Source organism: Elephas maximus, chromosome 13, assembly GCF_024166365.1.
Source record: "Elephas maximus indicus isolate mEleMax1 chromosome 13, mEleMax1 primary haplotype, whole genome shotgun sequence".
Taxonomy (NCBI): Eukaryota; Metazoa; Chordata; class Mammalia; order Proboscidea; family Elephantidae; genus Elephas; species Elephas maximus.
This window is the reverse complement of record NC_064831.1, coordinates 40,895,405-40,918,248: the sequence shown is the minus strand read 5'-3', so window position 1 is coordinate 40,918,248 and position 22,844 is coordinate 40,895,405. Positions and strand designations below refer to the sequence as shown.

The 22,844-nt window shown below is 38.8% G+C and overlaps 1 protein-coding gene across 3 annotated transcripts in view; it reads right to left on the bottom strand.

Annotated features, from left to right (window-relative positions):
* The window catches only part of GYPA (glycophorin A (MNS blood group)), a 48,049-nt gene that overhangs the window by 13,191 nt on the left and 12,014 nt on the right, over positions 1–22,844 (bottom strand). For 2 of the 3 annotated variants that reach the window (XM_049905793.1, XM_049905794.1), the window contains exon 2: positions 11,986–12,063. In XM_049905793.1, the coding sequence (XP_049761750.1) occupies positions 11,986–12,063 (78 nt within the window). Of the gene's footprint in view, positions 1–2,869; positions 2,986–11,985; positions 12,064–22,844 lie in introns of those variants that run through there. The other variant, XM_049905795.1, reaches the window with a different exon arrangement.

Below are 22,844 nucleotides of genomic sequence, written 5' to 3'. Positions count from 1 at the left end.
AGTTTACTGAGACTGACAGTCGTGGCTGTTACTACAATACTCTTCCTCCTCCAGGTTTCCTGATTGTTCCAGCAGGACGCAAGGAGCTACCTGAGTTGGAATTCCACAGAGGTCGGTTTAGGCAGGTGTGTTCAGTCCATGGGATGTGCCACACTCATTTTTGTGAACACCTAGGGGACCCTGCATGGTCCAGCCCCAGCGTCCCTCCCTACCCTCATTGCTTCCCACTCTCCCTGGGGCTCTGGCCATCCTAGCCACCTCTTGATTCCTCAAATGCATCATACTTTTTCCATGCTCAGATCTTTGTGTCTAATCTTCCCTCTGCCTAAAGTATTTCTCCCCCATCTCTGCCTAACTAACTCTTTTTTTTAGGTCTCAGTTTAAATGTCACTTCTTTTGTGAAGTCATCCTTGGTACTCCCAGATTAGATTTAGAATAAAACTTGCACACTGTCCACAGTGCTTAGCAAGGTACGACCAAGGCTTAATAAAATCTTAGGATTTTGTTTTTGACTGTCTGGAAGATATGTGTTCTGTTGGCCTTGATGGTTACTGATAGTCTTGAATATTCATTCAATTACGAAAGCTTTTATCTTGCCTTCTACATGGAGCTCTGGCGGCACAGTGGTTAAGCGTTAAAACTGCTAACCAAAAGGTTGACAGTTCGAATCCAATTTACCAGCTGCTCCTTGGAAACCCTATTCTGTCCTGTAGGGTCACTATGAGTTGGAATTGACTCGACAGCAATGGGTATGTACTGTGTGCTATGTAATATGAATGCAATGATAAGCAATTCATTGTCTTTTTAAAAAATCCAGTTTAGTATAAAGACACAAATATTTAATGTATGTGTAATAGAGTATTTTAGGATGATGGTGGAAGTGGAGGCATAGGAGGCAGTGGTCAAATCTACTTAATGGAGGAAGAGAGACAGGCCTGTTGAGATTTCTTTGAACTTATCTTGAAAGAAGTTTAGGTATTCACCAGGTAGGCTGTGTGGGCACTTAGATACAGAGTCAGCAGTGCCAGCAATGTCCTCCACTTTGAGACATCACTGCAAGCAGGGGGACTGCCACTATCTAGGTGGTTGCAACATTAGATGTGAGAAGGAGAGGAATAGAGAAATGGGAAAAGGCTGAAGAAGTAGCGAAGCACCATATGTTCGGTGCCATGGTATGGAATCTGGACTTTTGTCCTTAAAAAAAAAAAAAGGCAATGGAAAATCAGAAAGCAGTTTGAACCAGATTTTCACTTTGGGAAACTGACTGTCAATAGTATGGAGGATGATGTGGGGAAAAAAGGGCATGCCGATACTACGTGCTCTTCAAAAGAGAACCCATCCCATCTTGCGCTCAAGAGTGGCTGAGTCAAGTAGTTCCTCTGCCTAGGTCCTTATCACTTCTCCACATTGCATTTACCGGAGGACGCCTGTAGCCAAAGGGCTTACAGAGACAGAAAATGATAGCAAGTAGAGAAAAGGGTTTGGCAAAGGCCCAGAAATAGGTTCTAACCCTTCTCAAAACTGGCACTTCAATGCTTTTTCTTTTAAACAAAGTCAGAGAAGAAGAGGTGAAAAAAACATTTTACCTGTGTAAGCAAATTATAAGCTTTTAAGTAAATTTACATATACATACATGCATATATATATTTACATATATATAATTTCAAAATATAAGCAAGTTTACCATTACATGCAAATTTGCATAAACCTGTAAAAATTCTTAAGAGAGCTCACTAAAATAAATTTTAAGCTGTATCAAACAAATCTAACCCTCTAATCCTCTAGCAAATTAGTAGACTTCTTTCTTCTCAACAACTATTCCTCACAGGAAAGAACTGTCTACTGGAAATTTTGTTCTGAAGAAGGAGAGGCTGAAACCCAACGAGATTTAAAAAAAAAAAAAGTGCCCAAGTTTACAGAGCTGGACTCACTTTCTGACTTTGGCCTCAAATCCATCCGAAGTTAGACCATAGTACCCCTCTTTCCAACCCAGGTGTACATGCTCTCTTCCACCCTTACTTTTAGGGAAAGCTCTAAACCATAACCAAAACCTGAGCATGTCTAACACTGAGTACAGCACAATGCTTAGAGGAACAAAGTTTTTGAGTCAATTTCCAAAATTGCATACACTTTATCCTGTGCGTTTTCTACTTAGACCCTTCAAAAACTGAATGTTGGCCCAGTTGTTTTGAGTTTGAAATCTGTCACCTACATTCTTAGAGATATTTGCTTTAATTCTGCAGATTCAGTTACTTTAATAGAACCCTGGTGGTGTAGTAGTTAAAAGCTCTGCTGCTAACCAAAAAGTCGGCAGTTCAAATCCAGCATCCACTCCGTGGAAACCCTATAGGGCAGTTCTACTCTGTCCTATAGGGTCTCTATGAGTCGGAGTAGACTCGATGGCAAAGGTTTAGTTACTTTGCTGCAGTTTTCTCATCACAGTCAACTAAGACCACAAACAGGGCAAGTAAATGACTACATAAACGTTCTAAGAAAATTTTGGTTAAAGAAAGTTTTTAAGCGTCATTTCTTCCAACAATCTGATAACTGTAGCTAGCCTATAAAATGACTTTTTTCACAATCAGTTTTTCTTCCATTTCCTGAAAAAATAAGTAAACTTACTGCATCTAAACAAGAAATTTCCTTGCTCAGAGGAAAGAGAGCATGAAGGCTTGTTATTAAAAGTCCATGTCAGCTTTAAAAGACAAAATAGTTCTGACCTCACAAGTAAGCTTTTATATTTTCTAATACTATAAATTTAAAGAACTTGTTAATTAGCCCCACAAAGATTCATGTGGAGCAATACAAAGAATTTTACCAATAAGCTCAAATTAAATGAACCAGCATCTAGTTGAAAAAAATCACTTACCTGACAGGAGTAACAAAAGAAATATCTCTTTGTACATCCTCAGGTGCTTATGTTACTTTCAAAATTCAAGGTAAGGATATGAAATCCCACAATACGTTCCCCCAACAACTACCAAGGATGTGTAAATGCTATACTTGACAAGACAGCCCACATGTCTATCTGGCCCTCCCAGGCTCCTATGGCCCTAATCAGCCAATAGACATCTGTAGGCACAGTCAGCTATGCAAAGTTGCAAAATTTCTGAGAATCAGTGGATGTTAAACAGGGCTTTTTACAGTAGAATCTTCCGTACTTAACTGGGTAGAAAGTAGCCAAGCAAATTTAGAACTACTGAACAGCTGACATAGTTTGCCTCAACTCTTAGAGACTAGATCAAGAGTTGGGTCTTTTCATCCAAGTCAATTGGCATAATAAAATCTGTTAAGAAAACATTCTGCATCCCACTTTGGAGAGTGGTGTCTGGGGTCTTAAGCCCTAGCAAGTGGCCATCTAAAATGTATCAATTGGTCTCAACCCACCTGGATCAAAGGAGAATGAAGAACACCAAGGACGCAAGACGATTACAAGCCCAAGAGACAGAAAGGGCCACATGAGCCAGGGACTACATCATCCTGAGACCATAAGAACTAGATGGTGCCTAGCTACAACCGATGATTGCCCTGACAGGGAATACAACAGAGAACCCCTGAGGGAGCAGGAGAGCAGTGGGATGCAGACCCCAAATTCTCGTATAAAGACCAGACTTAATGGTCTGACTGAGACTAGAAGGACCCCAGCGGTCATGGCTCACAGACCTTCTGTTGGCCCAGGACAGGAACCATTCCCAAAGCCAACTCTTCAGACAGGGATTGGACTAGGCAATGGGTTAGAGAGGGATGCTGGTGAGGAGTGAGCTTCTTGGATCAGGTAGACGCTTGAGACTATGTTGGCATCTCCTTCCTGGAGGGGAGATGAGAGGGTAGAGGGGGTTAGAAGCTGGCGAAATGGACACGAAAAGAGAGAGTGGAGGGAGAGAGCGGGCTGTCTGTCTCATTAGGGGGAGAGGAACTGGCAGTACGTAGCAAGGTGTATATAAGTTTTTGTGTGAGAGTCTGACTTGATTTGTAAACTTTCACTTAAAGCACAATAAAAATTAAAAAAAAAAAAGAGTTGGGTCTTTCTTCTTTGGCACTTGATGTTTCTTTGTGCACAGATCCCTTTAGCATTCTGTAGGTAAATCAGCTTTCAAAAAGCCTATTTGCATCATTAGCAGGTTAAAAGTCAATTTAAATATTGTCCTGTTTAATTCAGAATATGCTTTGAGCCTCGAATTTCACTTACAGTATATCTAATCCAACTTCTTTATTTTACAGATAGGAAATTTGATATCACAAAAATTCAATGATCAGCTCAGATTAAGAGAACTAACTGGTAAGGAACTGAACCAATACATAATTGTACCGACTCCCAATATTATTCCTTCTTCCAAAATATCATTGCAGGGTTGAGATCTTGACAGCAAGATTTCTTTGACGTTTTAGCGTATCAGTCAGAGAGCATTGGGGTGCATCTTAATGCATGTTTTATAATATTGTTGTTGTTGTCAGGTGCCGTTGAGTCTGGTCTCACTCATAGCAACCCTATGTACAGTAGACTGAAACACTGCCTAGTCCTGCACCATCCTCACAATCTTTGCTATGTTTGAGCCCACTGTAGCAGCCACTGTGTCAATCCATCTCGTTAAGGGTTTCCTCTCTTTTGAGGATCCTCTACTTTACCAAGCATGATGTCCTTCTCCAGGGACTAATCCCTTCTGGTAACATGTCCAAAGCATGTGAGACAAAGTCTCACCATCCTCATTTCTAAGGAGCATTCTGGCTGTACTACTTCCAAGACAGATTTGTTTGTTCTTCTGGCAGTCCAAGGTATATTCAATATTCTTCACCAACATCACAGTACAAAAGCATCAATCCTTCTTCTGTCTTCCTTATTCATTGTTCAGCTTTCACATGCATATGAGAAGATTGAAAATACCGTGGCATGGGTCAGGTGCACCATAGTCCTCAAAGTGGCATCTTTGCTTTCTAACGCTATAAAGAGGTCTTTTGCAGCAGACTTGCCCAATGCAATACGGTCTTTGATTTCTTGACTGCTGCTTCCATGGGTGTTGATTGTGGATCCAGGTGAAATGAAATCCTTGTCAACTTCAATCTTTTCTCCATTTATCATGATGTTGCTTATTGGTCCAGTTGTAAGGATTTTTGGTTTTTTTTGAGTGGGGGTATAATCCATACTGAAAGCTGTAGTCTTTGATCTTCCTCAGTAAGTGCTTCAAGTCCTCTTCAGTTTGAGCAAGCAAGGTTGTGTCATCAGCATATCTAAGGTTGTTAATGAGTCTTCCTCCAATCCTGATGCTGCATTCTTCTTCATAAATCCCAGCTTCTCAGATTATTTGCTCAGCATATGGATTGAATAAGTATGATGCAAGGATACAACGCTGACACACACATTTCCTGATTTTAAACCTTCAGTTTTCTCTTGTTCTGTTCAAACAACTGCCTCTTAGTCGATGTACCGGTTTCCCAAGAGCACGACTAAGTGTTCTAGAATTCCCATTCTTTGCAATATTGTCCATAATTTGTTATAATATAGTCACTAAAAATGTTTTTCAAATCTTTTACATGTTGAGAATGAAACAAAATTTTAATCAATTAAGTTACCAGTCCTCTCTACATATTCGTAGCATGCCTGTAATGCTTTCAAATGAAGTAAATAGAATGGAAGTCTATACACACAGGTAGAAAAAAAAAAAAGGTCCTATTAATTTATATTTATATTAAGTGAATGTCATTTAATTAAATTAATACTGATTAATATTTATATCAATTAATTTCTATTTAAAAGCCTTATTATTAATTAAAAAAAAAACATAAATGTGTCTTTTCCTCCCACTGGTATTATCCAGCCTTCCTGTCCACTTAGCTATAACTTTTGAATAGTGATTCAGTTCTACAGTTCACTTTTCCTGGGTGAAGCATGGACACAGGGCAGGTGTGAAGGAAGGACTAGAATGCTAACTAGTAAATGAGCACATCAATTGACTAAAGCCCTGAAAGGGAAAGTGACCGTCACCACCTATGGCAGGTTATGAAGACAGCCCCGAACTGGTAGTGCTAGTGCAGGGACAAAAATGAGTCGGGACTGAGGCCTGAATGGTCTGCACTTATTTTTGATATGATGACACCAATTAGACAGTTTTAAACTCTTTGATTTCTTTACAGTGGGGAAGAAGAGAGTTGCATAGTTTCGTAAGTTCTTAAGAGACTTTTCTTAAGTATCCATGGTTTGTTAAAAAAAAAAAACTAAAAAACTCACTTAAAAGGAAAATAATTATGGAATTATATATTTATTCCAGAATGTTGAAGAGTATAAGAAACGCCTATTTTAATTTTAAAAACGGGGTATTTTGTTTGCCTTTACAATTTTGTGCAACTAAAGCCAACTACATATTCTCTTCTGTTTTTAAAATTGAGGCTTTTTTTTTAACTAGCAATGCGTATTTGACATGGAATGACTGTCATTCCATGTCAAATATAAACAAACCTGGTTCTGAGAAAATGTCGACAACCTGTCGTTTTACTCCTAAAAAACACAAAACAACATTTCAAAAGAAAGTCAGAAAAATGGGGTATGTCTTTGATGTGTTGAAAAGCAAAGACGCCACTTTGAGGACTAAGGTGTGCCTGACCCAAGCCATGGTATTTTCAATTGCCTCATATGTGTATGAAAGTAGGGCAATGAATAAGGAAGACCAAAATAAAATTGATGCCCTTGAGTTATGGTATTGGTGAAAAAAATTGAATATACCATGGACTGCTAGAATAATGAACAACTCTGTCTTGGAAGAAGTACAGCCACAGTGTTCCTTGGAAGTAAGGACTGGGCAGTGTTTCATTCTATTATTGTACATAGGGTCACTATGAGTTGGAACTGACTCGATTGCACATAACAAAAACAAAACAAAACAAAAAACCTTTGGAATTAGATTTTTTTTGGGTGGTAGCAGTGATACTTTTTCTTATCAGTGTTTTTGGAGTTATTGGTCAACCTTCAAGAATATGCTAGTAAAATTTACTATGTAATATGTCAGTCTTATCCTTAGTAATGCCAATATTGACTTTCAAATACTCGATACGTGTTCTTTAGTCAGAAATCAGTAAAGCATCTCATTAACTAAGGGGGAGGATATGAGAAAACGTTGGAAGAATCACCTATCTACTTCCACTACAAGCAGTGTATATTTGAAAAACTAAAAATAGTGAGAAGAAAGGAGACACATTGAGCCATCATACTACATAGGCTCCAGTCCAATCTGAAAAGGTGTCATGTTGCTGTCAATTTTCCAGATTTATGCCACAGTCACTGTCTGAATCCAAACCCTTGTTGTGTCTCAGCCAAGCTTTGGTCAACAGTCCCACTGAATCTCCTGTCTGCACAAGTTTCTAGTATGGCCTTAATGCTCCACCAGAGTTACCCTTCCCCTCATCAGTTCAGTTCTGACATTTCTGCTGTATCAACACGCCATTTTACATCATGAAGCACTCTCACTACAAAATCCATAAGTATATCTTGAATTTAATTATTTTAAACACCATATCTGAGTACATTGTATCAGTCAAGGACTCTATTATGTTTCATGTCATTCTTTTGGAGCTATGTGTAAAGGTTAGTTGGGACTTGTCTTCTCCTTTTCTGTGGCGGTAGGTAGCTGCACGGTTTGGAGTAACACAGCTGTGGGTTTCAGTCATAAGAATGCCTTTTAGAAGTTGTGTGGCCTTGGGCAAGTTACCTAACTTCTTTGTGCTTTGGTATCCCTTTGGGAAAAAAGAAGATTGTGATACCTAGCTCTTTTGGGAAGTGTGGGTCCAGAGTCGTCCCTAAAATGCCTTCTGGTTTGACACTATCATGTCGACTTCACATTGAATTTACTTTGAAAATTAGATCATCTAGTTGGATCCAGAAGCCTTATAAGTAGTCCCAAGCACTTAATCTAATTTTCTTCCCTTGGTTTCCGTCCTTCTTAAAATCTGTTTCTTCCATTTATCTCAATACATTTTCTCAATATGTCTGTTAGCTTATAGCCACTTCAAGTCTTCTCTTAGGATTTATTTTAAACTTGCAACATCTTCCCTAAGCCCCACCTCCAAAAGATTCTCTCCCTTTCTACTTTCAGCCAGCTCCTCTCATGACATCTCTCTAGAAAAACAACAGAGAGACAGTGAATTTGCCTGATCCCACCCTTATCTCAGCACCCAGCTTGCCCTATAGTTATCACTTACTTGGTTCATTAAGTGATAACTTAATAATTTATTGAGTTAGGCAGTTTTACATACATCTTCTTATTTAATCCTGAGAGAAACACTGTGATGTGAGTATTATTGGGCCTATTTTACAGTTAAGGAGGCAGAAGTCTGGTGGAAAAATTCATCCAGGCTCGATAGCTGAGAAAGAACCCAGTCCAGGCCTGAACCCACGTCAGTGTGACCACAAGCCTTCCTCACCATCACACATAAGATCCTAGTAAGCTCACTGGCCATTTCACAGTCACATTCACCATTTATGTGCTTTGCTAGACTGTTTAGAATTTCTCTGTGTGGTGAGAATTTCTCTGGAGTAGGGACTGTGTCTCCTCACTCAGCTTCTATTTCCCAGTGTTTGTCACAGTTTGCCTACAGTGATAACCCACTCATTAAATGCAGTTGTATCATAACAGTGACTCCAGAGAAGCTATTTTAAAATACAGAACAAACATGTGGTGAACAGGGGTGCAGGAGCAGAAGAAGCTTCTGCAGTATTAGTAGGTTTATTAGCAGATGTGCTCCACGAGAAAACAGGAACTGTGTGGAACAGAAATTGAGAATATGGTCAAGAATGAGGTGACTAACCAGACCATAAAGCACATCATTAAAGACAAATTTATGTAAATTTATGCCAATATTTTGTACGTCCCAGTGGTAGCTCTAAAATTTCTACATAGGAAGAGCTTACAGATGGTTTCTTCGGCTGCAAAATGTACACACACACACACACACACACACACGTATATGTATGTAACTAAATGTTTCTTTTCCATTTAGGTGTAATAGTTTTTAAGATAATATAAGAATAAGTATTTTTCACCAATAACATGATGACAGGCCTTTTGAGTTTCAGCAAATATTAATATATACATACATACAAACATAAAAAAAAAAATACAAGTATCCAAATAAACCCGTGGCCATCGAGTCGATTCTGACTCATAGCGACCCTATAGGACAGCGTAGAACTGCCCCATTGAGTTTCCATGGAGAACCTGGTGGATTCGAACTGCTGACCTTTCTGTTAGCAGCCCTAGCACTTAACCACGATGCCAACAGTGTTTCCTATATACATATACGTACTCACACACATATATATACATGGCAAGAATTTGTTTATCCCCCAAATAAGTAGATAAATTTCATGTTCTAAAACAGTCTGCAATGTTATATCCTTTCTTATAAATTCTATATTATGTTCACCTTATTCCTTGGTTCAGCCTACCAGCTGATTTCCTCAAATGTATGTAAACAAGTATCACACTAATATACATAAATATATGTATATATATCAGGTAGTACAGTACTTGGCACACAGTGAGCATTACATTTGTGTTGGCTATTATTGTGATCCTTTTCACAAAGGGATGACTTGAAGCTGGATTGACATGGCATTTTACATAATTTTGGGAAAGTGTCCATTTTAAAGTTAGGTGGAAGCCGATGGGGATTATGTAGGATGAAATTTTACCCCATACCTTCTATCTCTATGTCCTAGGTACAATCTTATTTCCTCAATAAACATTAAACAAATGTACCCTCAAATTCATTTTTTTTTCCTTGAAAGAGGGTGAGTCAATTCTAAGGTCCCCCATCCATAACCCTTTTCTCTCTTTCAATAGCAGAACTTCAGAGTTGTCATAGAAATGTAAGAGCTGCTGTCTCCAGTCTAAGATTACCCAGTGCAATGCGTCTTCTGATTTCTTGGCCACTGTTTACGTGGCTGTTGATTGAGGATCGAAGTAAAATGAAATCCGTGACAACTTCAATCTTTTCTCCTTCTATCATGATGTTGCTCATTGGTCCAGTTGGGAGGATTTTTGTTTTCTTTATGTTGAGGTGTAATCCATACTGAAGGCTGTGGTCTTTGATCTTCATTAGTAAGTGCTTCAAGTCCTCTTCACTTTCAGCAAGCAAGGTTGTGTCATCTGCATAATGCAGGTTGTTAATGAGTCTTCCTCCAATCCTGATTCCCCATTCTTCTTCATATAGTCCAGCTTCTCATATTATTTGTTCAGCATACAGATTAAATAGGTATGGTGAAAGAATACAACCCTGACACACGCCTTTCCTGACTTTAAACCAATCGGTATCCCCTTGTTCTGTCTGAACACCCGCCTCTTGATCTATGTAAAGGTTCCTCATGAGCACAATTAAGTGTTCTGGAATTCCCGTTCTTCGCAGTGTTATCCAGAGTTTGTTATGATCCACACAGTCGAATGCCTTTGCATAGTCAATAAAACACAGGTAAACATCCTTCTGGTATTCTCTGCTTTCAGCCAGGATCCATCTGACATCAGCAATGATATCCCTGGTTCCATGTCCTCTTCTGAAACCAGCCTGAATTTCTGGCAGTTCCCTGTTGATATACTGCTGCAGCCATTTTTGAATGATCTTCAGCAAAATTTTGCTTGTGTGTGATATTAATGATATTGTTCTATAATTTCCACATTTGGTTGGATCACATTTCTTAGGAATAGGCATAAATATGGATCTCTTCCAGTCAGTTGGCCAGGAAGCTGTCTTCCGTATTTCTTGGCATAGACGAGTGAGCACCTCCAGCGTTGCATCTGTTTGTTGAAACATCTCAATTGATATCCCATCAATTCCTGTAACCTTGTTTTTTGCCGATGCCTTCCGAGCAGCTTGGACTTCTTCCTTTAGTACCATCGGTTCCTGATCATGTGCCACCTCTTGAAATGGTTGACTATCGACTAATTCTTTTTGGTATAATGACTCTATGTACTCCTTCCATCTTCTTCTGATGCTTCCTGCATCATTTAATATTTTCCCCATGGAATCCTTCACTATTGCAACTCAAGGCTTGAATTTTTTCTTCAGTTCTTTCAGCTTGAGAAACACCGAACATGTTCTTCCCTTTTAGTTTTCCATCTCCAGCTCTTTGCACATGTCACTATAATACTTTACTTTGTCTTCTCGAGAGGCCCTTTGAAATCTTCTGTTCAGTTCTTTTACTTCATCAATTCTTCCTTTTGCTTTAGCTGCTCGAGGCTCAAGAGCAAGTTTCAGAGTCTCCTCTGACATCCATCTTGGTCTTTTCTTTCTTTCCTGCCTTTTCAGTGACCTCTTGCTTTCTTCGTGGATGGTGTCCTTGACGTCATTCCACAACTCTTCTGGTCTTCGGTCACTAGTGTTCGATGTGTCAAATCTATTGTTGAGATGGTCTCTAAATTCAGGTGGGATATACTCAAGGTCATATTTTTGGGTCTCATGGACTTGCTCTGATTTTCTTCAGTTTCAGCTTCAGCTTGCATATGAGCAATTGATGGTCTGTTTCACAGTCTGCCCCTGGCCTTGTTCTGACTGATGATATTGAGGTTTTCCATTGTCTCTTTCCACAGATGTAGTCAATATGATTTCTGTGTGTTCCATCTGGCGAGGATGATGAGTGAGTATTATTGACCTCATTTTACAATTAAGGGGGCAGAAGTCTGGTGGAAAAATTCACCCAGGTTCAGCAGCTGGGAAGAAGACTAGTCCAGGTCTGAGCCCATGTCAGTCTGACCACAAGATTTACTCACCATCACACATAGGATCTCTGTAAGCTCACAGTCACATTCAGCATTTATGTGTTTTACTAGATTGTTTATGATTTTTCTGTGTGGTGAGAATTTCTCTGGAGTAGGGACTGTGTCTACTCATTCAGTTTACATTTCTCAGTATTTGTCACAATTTTCCCACAATCAGAGTACCCATTAACTGCAGTAGTATCATAACAATGATTCCAGAGAAGCTATTTTAAAATACAGAATAAACCTGGAAAGGTTTGGCCTCCAGTAACAAAAGTTTCTTCTTGACTCAGGGCATCAGTACGGATCTGAGATGAAATAAAACCTGTATGGAACAGAAGTTGAGAATGGGGTCAAGAATGAGCTGACTAAGCAGAGCATAAAGCACCTCACTAAAGGCAAATTTATTCCACATCCCTCCCAGCGGTAGCTCTATAATTTCTCCATAGGAGGAGCTTACAGATGAGGAAAATGTGCCTTAGCTTCCTCATCTGCAAAACATATACACATACACATATGTACATAACTAATTCCTCTTGTTCTTGGACATTTAGATGTAATGGTTTTTAAGATAATATATGAATAAGAATTTTTAAACAGAAACCTGATGACAGGAATTTTGAGGTTCAGCAAATATACATAAATACATTAACAAATTAATGCCATATATATGTGTATCTTTTATATATATAGACATGTACATCTCTCTCTCTATATGCCGTATATATGTATGACAAGAATTTGCTTATCCCCAAAATGAACAGATAAGATTCATGTTGCAAAACTGTCTGCAATGTTATATCCTCTCTTATAAATTACATATTATATCCACCTTGTTTCTCAGTTCAGCCTACCAGCTGATTCCCTTACATATGTGTAAATAAGCGTCTCACACACACACACAATCACACACATATATATATCAGCTAGTATAGTACTTGACACATAGTGAGCGTTGCATTCATGTTGGCTATTATTGTGATCATTCTTATAAAATGGTAACTTGAAGCTTCATTTGCATGGCATTTACATAATTTTGCCAAATTATCCATGTTAAAATAAGGTAGAAGCTGATGGGGATTATATAGGACTAAGTTCTACCCCATGCCTCCTATTTTTATGTCTTAGGTACAATCCTATTTCCCCAATAAAAATTAAATAAAAATAGGAGGTGGAGCCAACATGGCACTATAGACAGAAGCACCACACTGTTCCTCCCACAGCAAAGACTCAAAAAACTAAGTAAAACAAACATCAGTCCTGGAACCCTAAGCATCAAGTGAAGAGATAGAGAACTCAACCCTCAACCAGGCACTGAATGGAATAAGAAAGTGACAGAGAACAAAGAGCGAAGAGAACCATGGAATGGAGATCCATTATCAGCTAATGTAGCTTGGATTCATCATCTTGGACTCCTACTGGAGATCAGTGGACAGCGAATACAGGAAAGCACCTTCACAGAGCTCCCAGAAGGAGACAGAGCACCTGGAACCAGCAATACATGCGTTCCCTGCCCCCCCCCCCTTCTTGCCCCTGCTTGGCCTCTGCTACTTCCTGGCAGGCTACAGTCTTTCAGCCAGGAGGTGCCAAATCCTTGCTGTTTGGATTTGCCTGGTCCACAGTGGCTGGCTCCTTCAGTGCCATTTCTTTGTTGCTAATGTTGCTTTTTTTTGGCTTCTTTTGGTTTCTTCTCTCTCATCTCCTGTCCTACCTTCCTCTTGAACACCTGGCTCTGTGTGCCATCTCTTCTTCTTCTTGATAGGTTGTGAAGTGCTGCTTGGCTGGGGAACTGCATCCCTGGTCAGTGCTGCCACATCAGTGGGATCCCTGGGGACTTTTTGTTTGTTATGTTTGTTTGTTTGTTTTCTTTTTCTTCATTTCTTGTCTTTCTCTATTTACCTTCTTTTCCTGTCTCTTGATTACCTAACACTGTGTGCCATCTCTGCCTCTTCTAGATGGGCTGTACTACGTGGCTTGGGACCTACTTCCCTCGTCTGCAAAGCAAAGTCAGTGGGATCCCTGGGGGGATTTCTTTATTTTTCTATTTTCCTTGTTTCTCATTTTCTGGTCTCTCTCTACTTTCCATCTTTTCCTGCCTCCTGAATACCTAGTGCTGTGTGCCATTTCTGCACCTGCTAGATGGGCTGTGCCCTAAGGACTGGGAGCCACTTCCCTGATCATCAGTGGGATACCTAGGGGCATTTCTTTCTTTCTTTTTTTTTCCTTTCTACTTTTCTTCACTTATCAGTTTCTCACCTCTCTCTAATTTCCTTCTACTCTGGACTCCTGGATACCTGGTACTGTGTCTCCTCCCATTCTAGGCTCGCTGTGCCCCAAGGCCTGGGAGCCACTTTGCCTGTCATTGGTGTGATCCTTGGGGGCACTTTTAAATTTTTTTTTGTTGTTGTTGTTGATTTTCTTTTTTGTCATTTTTTGGTGTCTCATCTCTCCACTCCAATGGCAGGCTCACTCAGCAATTTTTTTGCTTTTTTTTTTTAGGCTCCCATCTCTCTGTACTATTTCTCTTCTTTCTTATACCTACACAGCTTCACCCATCACAACCTTCCTGCTCCTGCCTGCCTATCTGCACCTTGTGCTGAACATTTTACTTCGTAGTAGATTCGATGGCACTGGGGTTAGTAGCACAGGCACAGCCTACTGGAACCTGCCCTACACTGATTCCTGGCCTGCCCTGTTGGCCCAGTACGTGCCACAAACAACTTATCCCGGCCTCTCTCCTTCAGCTGGATCTGCTCTGTTGCACCATAGCTGAGCAACTGGTCCTGTCCATTACAAGGAGGTGAAAAGTATCATGCCCACAGGTGAGCAAACAACAAAGAATGCACAGCCTACCTGCTCAGACATAACCAAATGAAACAAAGAGGCAGGACGAAACAAACAAATCTACAATCAATAAATAAAGGAAAAAAAAAAAAAACTACTGAATGCGCTGAAGACAACAGACAATATCAAAATATATATACAAAAAAAGGACAGGATGTTTCCAGTAGGCATCCAACATAAAACACCAGGTGACTTTCCAGCAGAAGAAAAGGCACTAAAACTACCTGACAGGGAATTCAAATCTCTAATATTCAGAGTAATCCAAGAGTTGAAGCAAAAAGCAGATAAAAATGAGGAAAAAATAGACAAATTTGTGAAAAAGGCAGACAAATTCATGGAAAATACAGACAGAAAAAGACAACAATTCAGGAAAGTAATACAGGAACAAAATGCCAAAATAAATTTACAACTAGAAATCATACAAAAACAACAATTAGAAATCCAAAAGATAAGCAATAAGATTTCAGAAATGGACAGTGTCATAGAAGGGCTGAAGAGCAGGTTTGAAATGATGGAAGACAGAATCAGGGAAATTGAAGACAAACACTTGGCTATAACTCTGAGGAAAAAACAGAAAAAAGAATGAAGAAAAATGAAGAAACCCTGAGAATTTTGTGGGATACAATCAAAAGCAAAAATCTGCAAGTGATCAGAGTACCAGAGCAGGAAAGAAAATGGAAAACACAGAAAGGATCAGTGAAGAATTGCTGACAGAAAACGTCCCTAATACCATGAATGATGAAAAGCTGACCATCCAAGAAGCTCAATGAACCTCGTATACCATAGACTCAAAAAGAGAAACACCAAGGCATATCACAATCACACTCGCTAAAGCCAAAGAAAAAATTCTGTGTGCAGCTTGAGAAAAACAAAAAGTCACATACAGAGGAGAAACAATAAGACTAAGTTCTGATTATTTGGCAGAAACCATGCAGGAAAGAAGGCAATGGGATGATATATAAAACCTTGAAAGACAAAAATTGCCAACCAAGAATAATATAGCCTGCAAAACTTTCATTCAAATTTGGTGGTGAAATTAGGACTAAAAGCCAAACCCGGTGCCATCGAGTCGATTCCGACTCATAGAGACCCTATTAGGACAGAGTAGAACTGCCCCATAGAGTTTCCAAGGAGTGCCTGGCGGATTTGAACTGCTGACCCTTTGATTAGCAGCCATAACACTTAACCACTACACCACCAGGGTTTCCATTTCCAGATAAATAGAAATTAAGGGAATATATAAAAACTAAACCAAACTTACAAGAATTATTAAAGGGAGTCCTCCAGTCTGAGAACAAACAACATCAGAGCAGAGCCTGAATCTAGGATGCAAGATTGTACCAGCCAGATGCAAACCTAGGAAGTGAACTCTCAAGGGCTATCCAAAACCAAAACAATTGCAACAGGGGACCAGAGAGGTTAATCTGTAAATGACAACAATGTCAGAGCAATAAAACGGAGTAAACGGTATAGGTATAGAACTTCCTAATGGAGAGGAAGGCAGGGTGATACCAAGTAATAATAGACTGGTCTAGTTTTTTTTTTTTTTTAAACCTAGGAAGAGAAGGGTAAATTTCAAGGTAACAACAAAAAAAGTTAACAAACCTACTCTTCAAAATAAAGAAGAAAAACAAAGCCTCAATAAAAACAAAAGCTACAAAAACAAAAGAAATGAAAAAGAAATCCACAAACAAAAGGGACTCAGCAGAGGAGAGTAAGAGGAACAAAGAAAATGCTAGAACCACACACACACACACAAAAGCACTACAAAATGACAGCAATAAACTCATACCTATCAATAATTACACTGAATGTAAATGGCCTAGATGCACACATAAAGAGACAGATAGTGACAGAATGGAAAGAAAAAATAGGATCCACCAATATGCTGTCTACAAGAGACACACCTTAGAAACAAAGACATAAATTTATTAAAAATCAAAGGATGGAAATCAAACAGCTACCAAAAAGGAGCAGGAGTAGCAATACTAATCTCAGATAAAATAGACTTTAAAACAAAATCCACCATAAAAGACAAAGAAGGGCACTATATAGTGACTAAAGGGACAATTCATCATGAAGACATAACCCTTTTAAATATCTACACACCCAATGACATGGCTCCAAAATACATAAAATAAATTCTAACAATCCTGATAAGAGAAACTGACAGCTCCACAATAGTAGGAAACGTCAACACATGACTTTCAGTAAAGGACAGAACATCTAGAAAGAAACTCAGCAAAGATACAGAAGATCTAAAGGCCACAATCAGCCAACTTGAACTCACAGACATATATAGAACACTCCACTCAACAGTTGCAAAATAGACATTCATTTCAAACACACATGGAAGGTTCTCCAGAATATACCACATCTTAAGCCACAAAACAAGCTTCAACAAAATCCAAAACACTGAGTTAATACAAAGTGTCTTCTCTGATCACAACATCATCAAAGTAGAAATTAATAACAGGAAGAGCAAGGAACAAAAAAATCAACTACATGGAAACTGAATAAGACCCTGCTTAAAAACCACTGGGTAATAGAAGAAATCAAAGATGGAGTAAAAAAAATTCCTGTAATCAAACGAGAATGATAACACATCATACCAAAATCTTTGAAACAGTAAAAGCAGTGCTCAGAGGTCAATTTACAGCAACAGATGCACACATCAAAAAAGAAGAAAAGGACAAAATAAAAACATTAGCTACACAGCTCAAACAAATAGAAAGAGAACAGCAAAAGAAGCCCACAGGCACCAGAAGAAAGGAAATAATAAAGATCAGAGCAGAAATAAATGAAATAGAGCATAGAAAAACAATAAAAAGAATCAACAAAACCAAAAGTTGGTTCTTTGAAAGGATCAACAAAATTGACAATCCATTGGCCAAACTGACAAAAGGAAAACAGGAGAGGACTCAAATAACCCAAATAAGAAAAGAAATAGACATTACAACAGACACAACCGAAATAAAAACGATCATAACAGAGTATTATGAAAAAATATACTCCAACAAATTTGAAAACCTAAAGGAAACGGACAAATTTCTAGAAACATACTACTTACCCAAACTAACACATAATGATGTTGAAAATCTGAACATACCCATAACAAGAGACTGAAAAGATAATAATAATAATAAAAACTCCCAACAAAAAAAGCCCTGGCCCAGATGGCTTCACTGGAGAATTCTACCAAACATTCAGAGAAGAGCTGACACCAGGACTACTCAAACTATTTCAGTACACAGAAAAAAAAGGAATACTTCCAAACTCATTCTATGAAGCCAGCATAATTCTGGTACCAAAACCAGGCAAAGACACCAAAAAAAAAAAAAAAAAAAAAATTACAGACCAATATCTCTCATGAATATAGATGCAAATATTCTCAACAAAATTCTAGCCACGACCAAGTAGGATTCGTACCAGGTATGCAAGGATGGTTCAACATTAGAAAATCAATCAACGTAATCCACCACATAAATAAAAGGAAAGAAAAGAATCACATGATCATTTCAATTGACACAGAAAAGGCATTAGATAAAGTCTAATACCCATTCCTGATAAAAACTCTCAATAAAATAGGTATAGAAGGAAAATTCCTCAACATGATAAAGGGCGTCTATACAAAACCAACAGCCAACATCATTCTTAATGCAGAGAAGCTGAAAACATTCCCATTGAGAATAGGAACAAACAAGGATGCCCTTTATCACCACTCCTATTTAACATTGTGCTTGAAGTTCTAGCTAGAGCCATAAGACAATAAAAAGAAATAAAGGGAATCCAAATTGGTTAAAAAAAAAAAAAAAAAGCCAAACCTGTTGCCATCAAGTCAATTGACTCAGAGCCACCCTACAGGACAGAGTAGAACTCCCCCATAGAGTTTCCAAGGAGCACCTGGTGGATTCGAACTGCTGACCTCTTGGTTAGCAGCCATAGCATTTAACCACTACCCCACCAGGGTCAGTAAGGAAGAAGTAAAACTGTCCCTATTTGCTGGGGATATGATACTATACATAGAAAAGCCAAAAGACTCCACAAGAAAACTGCTGTAACTAATAGAAAGATTCAGCAGGGGAGTAGGACACAAGGTAAACATACAAAAATCAGTTAGATTCCTATACAAGAAAAAAGAGAATGACGAAAAGCAAATCAGGAAAACAATACCGTTTACAATAGCTCCTAAAAAAAGAAAATATTTAGGAATAAATCTAACCACAGATATAAAACACCCATACAAAGAAACTTACAAAACACTGCTGTAAGAAACCAAAAGAGAACTACATAAATGGAAAAAATACCATGCTTATGGATAGGTGGACTAAACGTTGTGAAAATCTCAATTCTACCCAAAGCAATCTACAAATACAAAGTAATTCTGATCTACATACCAACAACATTCTCTGAAGAAATGGAAAAACTAAAGATTATCTTTATATGGGAAGGGCACAAGCCCCAGAGAAGTAAAGCACTATTGAAGAAGAGGAATAAAATAGGACGGCTCGCACTATCCAACCTCAGAACCTACAATATATCTATGGTTTTCTTTTTTAGTCAAAACAGCCTGGTACTGGTACAATGACAGATACATTGACCAATGGAACAGAACCACACCCAGAAGTAAATCTATCCATTTATGGTCACCTGATCTTCTGCAAAAGCCAAAAGTCCATCAAATGGAGAAAAAAGACTTTTTTTTATTACATTTCTTAATTAACTTTTATTGAGCTTCAAGTGAATGTTTATCAATCAAGTCAGACTGTCACATATAAGTTTATATACACCTTACTCCGTACTCCCACTTGCTCTCCCCCTAATGAGTCAGCCCTTCCAGTCTCTCCTCTCGTGACAATTTTGCCAGCTTCCAACTCTCTCTATCCTCCCATCCCCCCTCCAGACAGGAGATGCCAACACAGTCTCAAGTGTCCACCTGATACAAATAGCTCACTCTTCATCAGCATCTCTCTCCTACCCACTGTCCAGTCCCTTTCATGTCTGATGAGTTGTCTTCGGGAATGGTTCCTGTCCTGGGCCAACAGAAGGTTTGAGGACCATGACGGCCGGCATTCCTTAGTCTCAGTCAGACCATTAAGTATGGTCTTTTTGTGAGAATTTGGGGTCTGCATCCCACTGATCTCCTGCTCCCTCAGGGGTTCTCTGTTGTGCTCCCTGTCAGGGCAGTCATCGATTGTGGCCGGGCACCAACTAGTTCTTCTGGTCTCAGGATGATGTAGGTCTCTGGTTCATGTGGCCCTTTCTGTCTCTTGGGCTCTTAGTTGTCATGTGGCCTTGGTGTTCTTCCTTTTCCTTTGCTCCAGGTGGGTTGAGACCAATTGATGCATCTTAGATGGCCGCTTGTTAGCATTTAAGACCCCAGATGCCGCATTTCAAAGTGGGATGCAGAATGTTTTCATAATAGAGTTTATTATGCCAATTGACTTAGAAGTCCCCTTAAACCATGGTCCTCAGACCCCCGCCCTTGCTCCGCTGACCTTTGAAGCATTCAGTTTATCCCGGAAACTTCTTTGCTTTTGGTCCAGTCCAGTTGAGCTGACCTTCCATGTATTGAGTATTCTCCTTCCCCTCACCTAAAGCAGTTCTTATCTACTAACTAATCAGAAAAAACTCTCTCCCTCCCTCCCTCCCCCCCTCATAACCACAAAAAAATGTATTCTCAGTTTATACTACTTCTCAAGATCTTATAATGGTGGTCTTATACAATATTTGTCCTTTTGCCTCTGACTAATTTCGCTCAGCATAATGCCTTCCAGGTTCCTCCATGTAATGAAATGTTTCACAGATTTGTCACTGTCTTTACCATTGCGTAGTATTCTATTGTGTGAATATACCACAATTTATTTAACCATTCATCTGTTGATGGACACCTTGGTTGCTCCAACTTTTTGCTATTGTAAACAGAGCTGCAATAAACATGGGTGTGCATATATCTGTTTGTGTGAAGGCTCTTATTTCTCTAGGGTATATTCCGAGGAGTGGGATTTCTGGGTTGTATGGTACTTCTATTTCTAACTTTTTAAGAAAATGCCAGATAGATTTCCAAAGTGGTTGTACCATTTTACATTCCCACCAGCAGTGTATAAGAGTTCCAATCTCTCCGCAGCCTCTCCAACATTTATTCTTTTGTGTTTTTTGGATTAATGCCAGCCTTGTTGGAGTGAGATGGAATCTCATCGTAGTTTTAATCTGCATTTCTCTAATGGCTAATGATCGAGAGCATTTTCTCATGTATCTGTTAGCTGCCTGAATATCTTCTTTAGTGAAGTGCGTGTTCATATCCTTTGCCCACTTCTTGATTGGGTTGTTTGTCTTTTTGTGGTTGAGTTTTGACAGAATCATATAGATTTTAGAGATCAGGCACTGGTCGGAGATGTCATAGCTGAAAATTCTTTCCCATTCTGTAGGTGGTCTTTTTACTCTTTTGGTGAAGTCTTTAGATGAGCACAAGTATTTGATTTTTAGGAGCTCACAGTTATCTGGTTTCTCTTCGTCATTTTTGGTAATGTTTTGTATTCTGTTTATGCCTTGTATTAGGGCTCCTAAGGTTGTCCCTATTTTTTCTTCAATGATCTTTATCGTTTTAGTCTTTATGTTTGGGTCTTTGATCCACTTGGAGTTAGTTTTTGTGCATGGTGTGAGGTATGGGTCCTGTTTCATTCTTTTGCAAATGGATATCCAGTTATGCCAGCACCATTTGTTCAAAAGACTATCTTTTCCCCAATTAACTGACACTGGTCCTTTGTCAAATATCAGTTGCTCATATGTGGATGGATATATATCTGGGTTCTCAATTCTGTTCCATTGGTCTGTGTGTCTGTTGTTGTACCAGTACCAGGCTGTTTTGACTACCGTGGCTGTATAATAGGTTCTGAAATCAGGTAGAGTGAGGCCTCCCACTTTCTTCTTCTTTTTCAGTAATGCTTTGCTTATCTGAGGCTTCTTTCCTTTCCATACGAAGTTGGTGATTTGTTTGTTCATCACATTAAAAAATGACATTGGAATTTGGATCGGAAGTGCATTGTATGTATAGATGGCTTTTGGTAGAATAGACATTTTTACTATGTTAAGTCTTCCTATCCATGAGCAAGGTATGTTTTTCCACTTAAGTAGGTCCTTTTTAGTTTCTCGCAGTAGTACTTTGTAGTTTTCTTTGTATAGGTCTTTTACATCTTTGGTAAGATTTATTCCTAAGTATTTTATCTTCTTGGGGGCTACTGTGAATGGTATTGATTTGGTTATTTCCTCTTCGATGTTCTTTTTGTTGATGTAGAGGAATCCAAGTGATTTTTGTATGTTTATCTTATAACCTGAGACTCTGCCAAACTCTTCTATTAGTTTCAGTAGTTTTCTGGAGGATTCCTTAGGGATTTCTGTGTATAAGATCATGTCATCTGCAAATAGAGATAATTTGACTTCCTCCTTGCCAATCCGGATGCCCTTTATTTCTTTGTCTAGCCTAATTGCTCTGGCTAGGACCTCTAGCACAATGTTGAATAAGAGCAGTGATAAAGGGCATCCTTGTCTGGTTCCCATTCTCAAGGGAAATGTTTTCAGGCTCTCTCCATTTAGAGTGATGTTGGCTTTTGGCTTTGTATAGATGCCCTTTATTATGTTGAGGAATTTTCCTTCAATTCCTATTTTGGTGAGAGTTTTTATCCTAAATGGGTGTTGGACTTTGTCAAATGCCTTTTCTGCATCAATTGATAAGATCATGTGGTTTTTGTCTTTTGTTTTATTTATATGGTGGATTACATTAATGGTTTTTCTAATATCAAACCAGCCTTGCATACCTGGTATAAATCCCACTTGGTCATGGTGGATTAATTTTTTGATACGTTCTGGAATGCTATTGCCTAGAATTTTGTTGAGTTTTTACATCTATGTTCATGAGGTATATAGGTCTGTAATTTTCTTTTTTTGTGATGTCTTTACCTGGTTTTGGTATCAGGGAAATGGTGGCTTCATAGAATGAGTTAGGTAGTATTCCGTCATTTTCTATGCTTTGAAATACTTTTAGTAGTAGTGGTGTTAACTCTTGTCTGAAAGTTTGGTAGAACTCTGCAGTAAAGCCATCCAGGCCCGGGGTTTTTTTTGTTGGGAGTTTTTTGATTACCGTTTCAATCTCTTTTTTTTGTTATGGGTCTATTTAGTTGTTCTACTTCTGATTGTGTTAGTTTAGGTAGGTAGTGTTTTTCCAGGAATTCATCCATTTCTTCTAGGTTTGCAAATTTGTTAGAG